Below are 12,907 nucleotides of genomic sequence, written 5' to 3' on the forward strand. Positions count from 1 at the left end.
ATTGTCATGTTACATCTTTCAAGAAAATAAGCTCTTGGAGTTTGGGGAAACAGGGAGCAGAAAGGGCATCTAAAATTGGGATGCTGAAGGAGTGGAGTTGCCTTGAATTATTTCCAGGGTAACTGGGAACTTGCTTTCGCTACAGGTCTTATTTTCTAACTGGCACTTGGTTATTATTCTGAAAAATCATAGCACTTATGGAAGTCTGAAATCAGTTTCAGATTTTTTTACCATCTAAATTTAATTAGAGGAGTCATGAGTTAATAATAACACTGCAATAATTTCTGAGTGCTAGAGAGGGGTGGAAAAAGCGGACCTAAATCTGCCATGTTGAGATAATTAAGCAGTGTCAGACAGGACTCAAGGTTCCCCAGCGCTTCAGCAGCTCCTGCATGCTCAGAACGCCCTCTCCAAAGCACAAATTAAAATGGGAAAGAAAAGGACTACCCTGTCTTCTGTCTGCCTTACAATTTCCTCCTTTTTGCTGCTGCTTACAGGGGAAATTGCTAAAACCAATATAGCAGTGACCAAATATGGTCGCATGTGGCAAACAAAAGTCCAGAAGTCCTCCATGGCAAGAATGGGTTTGTTTAACAAGCTTGCCTGCGTTTTAGTACAAAGTCAAGGATGGTGATCCCAGGGTCTGTAAACCTGCACACGCCCAGCATTTGTTTTCACACTGAACCATCAACTTTAAGACTATCAGCTGCTGCTTCTTTTGTTCTGCATTTCTTGCCATTTGTCACTGTAGTCTGACAGGTACATCACTCATCTCAGAGGAGAAGCAGCCTGCACCCCACTGTAAGGAGACTCCATGGCCAGTTGGCCAACACATCGAGTAGCTGAGGAGCTGTGGGCTCGGAAATACCCCTGGAAGTGGGGCCGTGGGCCTGGAAGTTCAATTGAAAGCAGACAGTTTGGGGGAATGCTTATTAAGATACGTTTCTTGACTTCTTTGCACTCCCGTGGTCATCTTACATCGGCAGAGGCTCGGTCATGGTTCATGTTATAGTGCTTATTTCATCAGGCAGGTAATTAGCTCTATAAACAGTGCCCTGAGTGGTGGGGAACTTTGTAACTGTGTCCTCAAGTCTGTTCTGGCCTTACAAGAAAGTAACAAAGCACAAACCAAGGAGAAGTTATTATACTAATTTTTAAAAATAAAATATGAATTCTTCATTAAAATAGTACATTCACAGGTAGAGAATTTCTACAAAAATACGAAGGTTTGGTTTTTTTAAGTTCCAGGTGACCTCAAATAAAAGCACAACAGGTAAGTGTTATACATACGGAAAGATAAAACCTGCCAGCAGTATATCTGTGAAGATGTGCTGGTTTTGGCTGGGGTACAGTTAATGTATAGGGCTATGGTTTGGATTTGTGTTGGAAACAGTGTTGGTAACACAGGGGTGTTTTAGCTGTTGCTGAGCAGTGCTTATGCAGAGTCAAGGCCTTTTCTGCTCCTCACACCCCACCAGCCAGTAGGCTGGGGGTACACAAGAAGTTGGGAGGGGACACAGATGGGACAGCTGACCCCAGCTGACCAAAGGGATGGATATTCCATACCATATGACATCACGCTCAGTATCCGAAGCTGGAGGAAGAAGATGGAAGGGGGGGACATTCAGGGTGATGGCATTTGCCTTGCCAAGTAACCATTACGTGTGATGGAGCCCTGCTTTCCTGGAGATGGCTGAACACTGCCTACCCGTGGGAAGCAGTGAATGAATTCCTCGTTTTACATTGCTTGCGTGAGTGGCTTTTGCTTTACTTATTAAACTGTCTTTATGTCAACCCATGAGTTTTCTCACTTTTACGCTCCTGATTCTCCCCCCCATCCCACCAGTGATGGAGTGAGCGAGTGGCTGCGTGGTGCTTAGTTGTTGGCTGGGGTCAAACCACGACGGAAGAGCAAGAGAACTGACCATCACCCAGAAAAATTATACCTTGTAGTTTGATTTAATTTGTAAAACAGCTAGAGCATCTCAGGAGCGTTAAAACCACCCCATCTATACAGCAGTGGTCTGTTCACTTCAGAACAGCCTCTCTGCGGATCCCCAAAGATCATCCTGTTCATAAGGCTGAGTTCCTCTCGCAGCCCCAGTGTAGTGGCGATGGCATGTGTGCGCCAAACTCTGCTGCTCCCCGGCCTGGCCGCCTCCACCCTGCCCGCCTGCACGCTCCGTCAGTGCAGCCTCGCCAAAGAGTTCGTGCATGCTCCTGCTGAGCCTGGTGGCTAAGAAGTAGTAGTATTATTTCCCCCGCCAGTGTAAGCTGCTGCTGGGAAATGATCTTTGTTATAGCTACAACTTTTGGGAAGGTTTTGAAAGAGGTTGAGGCTGATCTGTAATGGCACTGACATGAGTGGTCTAAGTTATGCCTGCCTGTCTCTTTCCTGCTCTGACAATACCTTTGGAATGTAACCGGCAAGAAACGCGTCTTTTCCCTCTATGGGTTAGTCTGTCTCTCTGTCTGTCTGCAGGAGTTCCGATACTGAGACATGGTGACCAGGGAGGGTTGTGTAGCCTGGATGTAAGAGGGGAAAAAGACTGCCTGCTTTGATAGCAGTATGTCCATTGGATGGGCATAAGCTTCTTGTAAGCTTAAGTAAAAATACTAATCCCAGCATGAGTAAAGTTAGTGACAAATCTCTATTGATTTCAGGGAGGTCAGAATTTAACTTACAAGCCTTGATCTTTTGCTGACATGAATTTTCTGGGACACATGAGCTTGACCATCAGTTGATGCTGAAACTGCTTTTAATGTTCCAGAAATGAAGGGGTTGTTCTACTTTATGAAGTGGTGTAGCTGAAATAACATTTCCTTAGGTGCTAGTTAAAATGTAGAATTTATGATCTAAACGCAGAAGAGCAAGCATGTAGCAAGATATAGCATAGAGCATGTGCTGGGTGAACCCTGTTGAATAGTTAAGAGACAGTCTGTGTTCTGCAAAGAATGAATTTTCTATACAGAGAAAAGAACCAGAAGGAAGGCTACATTTCATCTACCGATTAGAGCAATCCCAGCAGTCTATAATCACCAAATTAAATAATAGACTTATAGAAATCTGTGGCCAGGAAGGGGTATTTTTTTTCTTGTAGAGTGCTGTTGTCAATCCAGCATTCCAGACATTGCTGCAAAGAATTACTCAGAGGACATCCATGAGTCATTTTTCTGTTCTACTGGCACATACCTCGTTGGTAAGAAGAGGGGAAAGATTTGGGCATACTGAGTTTCCTTTTAATTTTCTCATGTGCCCAAAATTTAAGTCTGCAAGGATAGGCAGCTTTCCGTGGTAGCTTTAACAAGCGTAAAAAATCCCGGATGGTCTAAATCCTTTAGAAGCTTCAGAATAAGTTGTCACATAGATCTTGACAGTTTAGGTGGCCTAAATGGGTTTTTAGACACCTGCGGCATGATCGCCTGTCTGCTTGGCAGACAAAGATGCCCACAGACAATGACTCTGTCTCTCTCTTCTTTCCTCTCTAAGGCTACAGGCCTTTGCCATGAATGCCACGGCTGGGGTAGCTTCTGGTTTGTTTTATTCTTCTTACATGTCACTGGGGGCTTGTTTGATGTGGATTCTTTGCTCTTCTTTTGTGTGCTGGTGGTTTGCAGTGGTGATTTGCTCTTCTGGAGGTGGGGCAGTTTGACTGCAGGGGAGCATCTGCTCCCACAGTGGGACTGGGTCAGGCTGGTGAAAGACCTTGCATCAGACCATTGAGGCAGAGGAGGCCCTCTTGTACTTTGATCTCTTCTCTTCTGGTTGGCAGTGTTGGTGGGGTTGAGCTGGGATTTTACTGTCAAACAAAACAAAGTTCCCTGTACTCTAAGAGGGAGAAGTTTTTGTCCTCAGAGTCCCAGCTCCTGTGACCAGAAGGACAAAGGCTCAAGTTTTGATAGGACGTAGTGCCAGCGCTTAGTTAGGGGTGCAAAGGAGCAGCGGGTGCAGAAGCAGTGGCACTCAAAATGTGGTGCAGGCAGTCTGCCTGCTTAAACCCACGGTCGCTTGGCAGTAGTGCAGTGGCAAGAAGTGTCCTGCCAAGTCGTGAGCTGGCACGCTGCCCTCCATTCAGGCTCAGACTGTAGGCAGCCAAGTGACCAGCAGCTGTGGCTGTGAATAGCAGGAGGGCGTTAGTCCAAGAACAACAAGAAGAGCAGCTTCTTCAGCTACGTATAGAGGTATTCTTGGCTCTTCCAGACATGTCTTCCTATTTAAAGGGGAACTGGAAGGTGGAAGGTGCCCTAATGCAGCCACCCCTTTTGGATCCCATCCACTGGGATCCCCCAGTTATGCGGTTCTGGCTGGGGGCATGTTGTTGCTCAGTCTGTAGCTGCAGTAGGTAGGAATGTGTTTGCTTGAATGGGTAGAACAAAGTTTGCAGCTGCAAGGAGAGAATTTGTTCTTTCTCTGCTCTCTCTGTTTCAGCAGGACAACTGAAGTGACCTGTTAACAATTGTCTTCATCCTGCAAATGGCTTCTACACCAGCTTTCCTGCCAATGGCTGCACAAGGACTGTTCTTATCTTTAAGCATCCCAAAGTGCTTGAACGAATGAGGTTTACAGTTTTCAAAGGGGTTGACAGATGTCAACAGGGGCTTCAGATTGCTGACCCTTTGTACAGCCCTTCAGATACCAGGCGTGATTCTCACTCCCCATTCTTTTCCACAGGCTGCTACAGCCTGGAGATGTGTTCTGTCAAACACAGCCTCAGCCACATCCCCAAACAAATAAAAAGTCTGAATTGAATTCTCTGGGAAATGGCAAGAAGCCAAGCAGTAAATTTAGAGCTGGGGTGTGCATTGCAGAGGTTTCACTTTAAGTGGGAACATGCATAAAGCTGTATGCTCAATGTCCTAAGTGAAATTGGCTGAGGAGGGCAGAAGAAAGTCCACAGAAGTCCTACCTTCAGACGCTCAAGGGTGTCACTGTCTATGCAGCCACACTTCTTACTTGCGTGTTGAACACGGGAAAGTGATTTCCACTAGTCTGTCATAGAAAGTTAATGTTGTGGGACAGGCTTATGATCTATTTAAAGGCATTTCTGCAGCAGCCTGCGAGATCCTCACCCTAGCATCTCTCATCAGCTGTCAGGCTGGTGGAATTTCCTGGCTTTTCAAGTGCTTGTGGTCTGGGAAAATGGCAGCAAGGACCTGGAAGAGAGCACGAGCCAGACTCCCTGCCGACCACAGAGCTTCCCTCACCATTTGTCATATAAACACTTAAATAGCTTTCTAGACATGGCTCTGAGAAATAAAAGCTTGTCCAGCGCTAGTACCTTTAGGCTCTGTATCTCAAAAAGGAGTATCAGCTGCTGGGACAGAGCACCCACCACAGGGCTGAGATCTCTCATTATCTTTTTCTTATTGTCTGCTGAGAGGGAGTTTAATGTCCCCAGCAGGTGTGGGAGTGCTGATCCTAGGGGTGACATGGTGTTAAAGACTACAAATTGCACAGGGGCACCTTCGGGCCCCCCTCAGTGATTCCTGCTGTGGTTTTTCTGCTGGCAAACATCCTCGGTGGGCTGGAGCTAAGCGCTTTCCTGAAACAAAACCTAAACTCCAGATGTTGGCCAGCTGCGTTCAGCTGGACCAAAGCTCTGCCCATCTCAACAGAGAAGCCAAAAGCAGGTCCTTACAAAAGCAGAAGGCTGGGATGAAACTGGAAAGATCAGTCCCGCGATGCAGCACCCCAGCTTCTAGCAGCAGCCTTGGGCACGAGCCATTCTTGCACTAACTGAGGCGCAGTGAGAGGCACATAAGACTCAGGTGTCTTCAAGGAGGAACTGCAAGATGATTAATGCTCCCATATCTGCTTAATTACAAGTGCATGTCAGTAACCAGATGATTTTAAGATCTGAATCTTTTCCTATGGAATATGATCTGCATATCATTAATGTGAGAATGGGGGATATGTGTGTTGGTAGTTCACTAGGGTAAAAAAATGGCTCAGTTGTAATGGTTTGGAAATACAAAGTCTGAGATGACTTGTATTGTCCTTAGCTGCATTTGATGAGACATTTCTGAGTGTTTTAAAACTAATCTAAAATTTTAATTTATTTGTGAAGGACATATTTAAAGAAAGATGGGAGGTGTTACGGCTTTTGTCTGAAGTTACCTGAGCAGGTAAAACATGCAAATATAACTATGCCTTGTGAGAGCCTATTTGTACTCTCGAATAGTTCTGATGAGGTTCTTGCTTTTATAATCATTCACAGCATGGGGCCCTGAGGCTGTTTGTATTATTATCCAGTAATACTACTGGATTAATGTGTCTGTGTAGTTTGTGTATTGTAGTCATGACTTAAATATAGCTCCTTGCCGGGCAGGGTGGGGTAGGAGGTGGGAGGCTTGCAGCGCAGCCGAGGGGGCGACCAAGGAGAGGCATCTGGTTCTGCAGCACTTTCCAGCGCTTTGAGCAAACACCAAAAACCATGCGAGCACAAAAGTTAATTCCACGTAGAGGGGAGTTAAGGGTGGCAAGCTGCAACAGCTCTTGGGGTGACTCGGGCAGCAAGCAGCTCACGGCAGACATGTAACAGCACCACGAAGCGTTCATTAGCGTTGCTTTGTTCGAGAGTTGGTAATAAGGGTTCATGGTGGTCTGGGAGGCCTCCGAGGGCTGGCAAGACAAGGCACAGTCTAGTGCGGCGCGGCAGGAGTCCTGCAGCATCACAGGGCAGGGATGCGGGTGTTGCAGTGGGGAGTGCTGTGGCAGGGCAGCAGTGTGCGTGCAAAGCGCTGGTCTGGCAGTGGCTTAATTTGGTTAATACTGTGTATTGACGAAGTGTACGGCTTCTGAGGTCAGGAGGGGGTTTCTTGTGGCTTTCCGTGATGTTTGATGGAGCCTGGGACTTTGGTGTGTGCGTAAGCAAAGGTGAGGAGTTTTGTTCCTTGCTGGTGTGTGACCAGTACAGTGTATCTCACCACTGGTGCCTTCAGGTGGGACACTGGCCTATAACTGGTTACACATATGTTTTCCAGGGTAACATGGTGTATTACTGCAGTGCTAAGTTATTGTTTATAATATTGTACTGTGTGCAAAGAGGTAACCTTGATGAGTTTATTTCTGATCATGATTTGGGTGATGTCAGTAGTTCAGCTTCATCCACTCTGTACTTAACTCTCAAAACAGCTATAACCTTGTCTCCTTTTGTTTTTCATAGTGCACTGGTTTAACCTCTTGTCAGAAGAAAATAAAGATTTATTGAAAGGTTAGAGTTATATCTTGAAGGCTGCCACAAACAAAACCTAATTTTATACTTAATGCAGTAATTCTAGAGGATGGTGTCAATGAGGGCATAAACTTGAAATTATTTTTAACACAAGAATCTTTAGAAATAAAACTTTACTCAGAGGTTATTGATTTAATTACAGTCACATTAGCTGCTTCCTTGCTTTGGTCATGTGTCCAAATCTTGGACAAAGGGTGAGGGGTTTTTTTCCACTTGATGTGAATTTAGTCTGTTTAAGCTGCAGTGTAAATGGATGGGATTCCCTTTGAACCAGCCCTTGGCCAGAAAACCAGTGAGTAGGACTCAAAGCTGCTGTACAGAGAAGGAAAAGGTGTTAATTCATCCACAATTTAAACATTCCTGTTCCTGGCACAAAATAGCCTGGCAATCATTTGACATCAGCCACCCCACAGAGCAGAATAGGACAATGTCATTGTCCATTACAGCTGCTATCAGTTTGACTTTGAATTTAAATGTGACAGCAAAATAGAGTAAGGACAGGCACCCTTCTGTTGTCTGCTGCACCTGTTTCTGTATCTATAGTGTTTGGGCTCTACTAGTTTTTCACTTGGCACCTTCTTGGTGTATTGAGTATTTATTTCCTTGAATACTGTGCAACAATTTTCCATGCTGCTCTTTGTAGCCCTAGGGAAATCACACGTGTGGATTGGTTAAAGAAGATAGCGTTGCCTTGGTGCGTTTTTCCATAGCAGTAGGTAATGGGTAGTCTATGCTAGTTAATAGTACTTGGAGAGTTGTGATTTTGGGATGCACAGCCACTTATAGTGGCTGGCTGTTATGCCAGTGTTTGTTGCGGGGGGTTTTTTTAGGTTTTGTTGTTTTTGTTTTTTTTTTTTAAATCCATAGCTTTCGCTTATCAGAAAGTGAAAATCACAATACTTGCTGATCTGATTTCTTATTCATTGCCATCTCCTCAGCCTGCCAATGTGACTTTACACACATTATTAGTAAAAGAAGAATTTAAAAGTGCAAAAGCAGAAGGATAGGAAAGACTGGGAGGAGAACTGCTATGCTGAAGTCTCTTCTGGTCAGACTCTGATCAGGTGGCATGAGTGGGACATTCATCTCCCCTTTTTCTCTTCCAGTGGGAGGTCAGAGGCTCAGCCTTTTGGAACCAGCACATTCTTTCTCTTTGACAAGATTCAAATAGCCAGAAATTGTGGAACTTCCTTCATAAGGCTGTAGTCCCCCTGTGCCCCTAACTTACCACCTTACTCAGTTTGGACACCTCCAGCCACCATCACCTTTTAGAGATCATGCTTCAATTTTGTTTTCTAATATACAAGTTTGCAGGAAGCCATTACTGTCCACTGGAAATGCAGACAGCATCAGAAAGCTAATGCAGTTTCTCATATTGTATCTGTCGTCCCCTGTTCATTGTTTCCTGTATCTCTATTCATATATTCCTGTTTCTAAAATCTTTCTCTTTCCTGTTGCTATGGTAAAAGCCGGCCTAAAAAGGAAGAATTACAGCAGCAAGATCCACTGACCTACAAAATAGTCAGAACGTAGTTGCTCTGTACAGAGCTCTGCTTTTAAAGTATCTGGTAGAAAATCTATAGTGGGGAAGGGAGATAGATACCCAAAGTACAGGGACCATGTACATGGGTTTGGATTTAGTCAAAACTCCAGCTTATGGGCAAAATTGCTGCTTCTGATCAGTGAATCTGTGCAACTGGTTTCCTATACGCGGGGAATTTTTCATGATTGCAATAGTAAAAGTAGTGGACACCCAAAAAAGCAGTCTTGGGGTTTTGTTTCTGTTAATAACCTTCCAGCTTTACTGCAATTTTCTTCTCTATGTACATGAATGTCATTGATACAGTGTTGTATTACACTGTCTCATCCTTGCTGGAGGCATGGTCCTTTTCCAGCGAACTGATTTGAAATGAAATGAAAACCAGACCATGAATTTTTTGGTTCACCTCCCAGACTATAAAAATGGATGGTCTCATTAATGATTAACCCAGCAGCTGGTAGCTCAAAGGAGATCTGGAAGAAAACACTGCACTGTCTCCCTCCTGCAGTAAATATATTGGCTTAACAGTTTTCTGTGCTCATCCTACCTTATTTCAGTATACACATTATTTGAATCCCAGCAGAGTGGATCTCTGTCTTTGTACCTGGTTTAAGATCAGTAAGGATGTACTAGTTCCTAGCTGCATCAGATAATTTTTGGAATGTTACTGCTACTTACTGGTTTGCAGTTCCCTGTGATGTTAGCATTGGGTTTTAGAACGCTTTTCTATTTCTAACCAGTGGGGCATCTGAGATTTCCAGCAGCTTCTTACCCACGGCATGGTTCAATCATTAGGAATCAAGTAAAAGTTCACAACAATTTTGCATTTAGGTGGATATCAGTTCTGGCCACTGTTGTGGTCACAAAATGGTTACTCCTGTGTTTACTCCACAACGTTGAATTACAGTGTGCCTGGGCAGCTGACAAAACTCTAATGAACCAATCTCTCAAAAGAACTGAAGGGATGTTTTTAGACTAAGTGTTCCCAGAATGTGATTAACTGCTCAGCACTCAAGAAATAAAAGTGCTAAAAAAAAACCTAGAAGAAAAACCTGACCACATAGCAATTGTGCATATGGCAAACAGCATACGATACAATGGTAAGAAATCTGGAGGCTTTTGCCTGTTACTCTAGACGATCACTGTGAGCATATATTCTCTTCTAAATTGACTGATTTTGTTTTATGTTAATAAATAGACCTCAGTCTCTGGAACCTTGTGCAAATTTTCAAATAGCTATCTTTAAACTTAGGTACACTTTTTCCTCTATATTTGCTGTAAAATATTTGTTGAATGCTTTTATAGTACACCCATTCCCTCTCTGGCAGAGATGAGGTAGATGTGGAAGCTCGTCTGTGTGCAGTTATGGTGGATAATGCCTCCAGAGTTTACTACAAGGTTCTTCCCATGGTGTATGGGATGTTACCAACCATCATGGTCCACCTGGCAGTCAGCAGGCTGATCCTGGCCCAAAGGGTGCTAGTTTAGCCTGCCATTTTTCAGGGCAGCAGAAGGAGCTGCTGCTCCAATGGTTGCACACAACCTCGTGCAAGGAGGTCACTCCAGGACAGATGTTGTGCTAATGCCAGGAAGAGGATGGGAGCGGAAGGGGGAGGCAGGTCTTCTGCACGTGTGAGCCCAGCGGAGTCTTAAGCCCTTACCATAGTAGTTTATGAGACAGACAGCGGGTGGGATGATGCTGTGGCCTGGGGCATAAGTGTATGGTGGCAGAAGCAAGAGCTGCCACTGCTGCGTCCCACCACAGGGAATGCAGATCCAGCTGGTGTAGCTGCAGAGGCTGAAGTACGCTGGAGTGTTTGTAATTTTGGTTGGTAACACACAGTTCTTACTTGCTTTCACTGATCTGAGTGGATATGTGCTTCTTTCATTAGAGATCCGAGCTCAACTCATCGAGCAGCAAAAATGCCTGGAGCAGCAGACTGAAATGAGAGTGCAGCTTCTTCAGGATCTGCAGGATTTTTTCCGCAAGAAGTCAGAAATAGAGATGGAGTATTCCCGAAACTTGGAAAAATTGGCAGAGAGGTTCATGGCAAAAACAAGAAGTACAAAGGACCATCAGCAGTACAAGTAAGAGAGATTTCCTTCCCCCTTGCCAGCATGTTAGCCATTGCTGGAGTGCTATGCCATTCTTTGCTTCTGCTGGTTTTGAGTACTGGTTGGTTGAGCCCAGGTTCAAAAGCACACGTAAATTTCCCTGTTTAGCAGCGTAGCAGTTCTCATTGCAGTTGGAGAGAGCCAGGTGCCTAAGTGCTGTTTTGTTGATTTCTCCCTCTGCAATTATTCATGTAAGCCTCTGACAAGCAGTTTCAGTTTCTTAAAAGGTAGGTTGCACACATGTGATCCCTAACCTACCATACGGAATTTAAACCACCCGAAATACAGCCGGTATCTAGAAGAAATGCAGAGCCCCAAACGGGCTTGAAGGCTGTGTGCTGATCAGTTGCAGTGGAGTTGATAGTATTTGAAAGTGTCTAAACAAAGGGCAATCACCATTACAGAAAAAAAACAGAAAAAAGGACATGAATTTTGGCAAAAAAGTCATTAAGAAAGAAAACTATTTCCATTAGTTGTTGCCCGTGAATTTGTGCTGCCTCTTGACCGCTCTTATTCCTGAAAATGAAGATGATGTGAATGCTATGCCTTGCTTACAATTTAATGTATCCCTTTCATGGCATAGTAACTTGTGTGCAAAACAAAAGTGGTCAGGTAGTATCTGGCAAAACATGTGCACAGCACATTTTCTAAAATCTTTCAAATGCATTACTTGTTGGCATAGTCTCGTCTGGTTATTTTCCTGACTTGAGCTGATTAATGAATGCATTTGCCTGGCCCTGTTATGCTTAGGGGTATAAACCAATATTTTGTGCCGGGTCCTACACTTGGGTCACAACAACCCTATGCAGCGCTACAGGCTTGGGGAAGAGTGGCTGGAAAGCTGCCCAGCAGAAAAGGAGCTGGGGGTGTTGGTCGACTGCCGGCTGAATATGAGCCAACAGTGCTCAACAGATGCCGTTGGCACTGGTGAGCCCCACCTCGAATACTGTGTTCAGTTTTGGGTCCCTCACTGCAAGACAGACATTGAGGTGCTGTAGCATGTCCAGAGAAGGGCAACAAAGCTGGTGAGGGGTCTAGAGAATGAGTCTTAGGAGGAGCTGCTGAGGGAGCTGGGGTTGTTCAGCCTGGAGAAAAGGAGGCTGAGGGGAGACCTTATCGCTCTCTACAGCTACCTGAAAGGAGGCTGTAGCGAGGTGGGGGTCGGTCTCTTCTCCCAAGTAACAAGTGATAGGAGAAAAGGAAATGGCCTCAAGTTGTGCCAGGGGAGGTTTAGGTTGGATATTAGGAAAAATTTCTTCACAGAAGGGGTTGTGAAGCATTGGAACAGGCTGCCCAGGGAAGTGGTTGAGTCACCATCCCTGGAGGTATTTTAAAAGACATGTAGATGTAGCGCTGAAGGACATCGTTTAGCGGTGGATTTGGCAGTGCAAGGTTAACGCTTGGACTCGATGATCTTAAAGGTCCTTTCCAACCTAAATATTTCTATGATTCTATGATTTGTGTTTGTAAAACTGAAAAATAAGTACCTTTTTCTACTATCCAGTCAGTGCTGCGCTATAGCTACACAGGCAGAGCTTTTCTTTCAAGAGAAATGTCTTTTCTAAACACATCTGGCAAAGCAAAGGTTAATCCAAATACAGCTTGCACAGTTCAAAGAGCAATAACACGTATTTCTTAAAATTCAGTTAAGTGACTCAATGATTCCCTGAAATAACCAACGTGTGCGTATGTCACCACTTCAGAGAGAGCCCTGGCTTCTTTTCAGCTTGTGGCAAAATCTTTTTGCCTTGTGCATGCAAACATCTTTCCTTATTCTTAAACATGTGTTAAATCCAGACTGGCAGATGTGCACGTGGGTTATGACTGGAGTCCTGCCTTTGGCTTTGTTCTGCAATTCTCTGATTGCTTTAAGAAGAGGTGGCAGCAAAAGTCACTTTAACTGGTGGTCCCCCTTGCTGTTCCCACCATTCCCTCCCAAGAACAGGCAGGAAGGTCCATAGGGACATGCAGAAGCAATCTTTGGGACATGCAGAAGCAGTGAGGACCAAGTAATATC

At 44.7% G+C, this 12,907-nt stretch overlaps 1 protein-coding gene across 3 annotated transcripts in view; it reads left to right on the forward strand.

Annotated features, from left to right (window-relative positions):
• SRGAP1 (SLIT-ROBO Rho GTPase activating protein 1) overlaps positions 1-12,907 on the forward strand; it is a 149,443-nt gene that overhangs the window by 63,095 nt on the left and 73,441 nt on the right. For all 3 annotated transcript variants that reach the window (XR_012585183.1, XM_074572168.1, XM_074572178.1), the window contains exon 2: positions 10,668-10,863. Coding sequence is in view for 2 of the 3 variants with exons in the window: in XM_074572168.1 (XP_074428269.1) it covers positions 10,668-10,863 (196 nt within the window). In the remaining variant the exon portion in view is untranslated. The remainder of the gene's footprint in view (positions 1-10,667; positions 10,864-12,907) is intronic.

Source organism: Larus michahellis, chromosome 1 (assembly GCF_964199755.1).
Source record: "Larus michahellis chromosome 1, bLarMic1.1, whole genome shotgun sequence".
NCBI classification, from domain to species: domain Eukaryota; kingdom Metazoa; phylum Chordata; class Aves; order Charadriiformes; family Laridae; genus Larus; species Larus michahellis.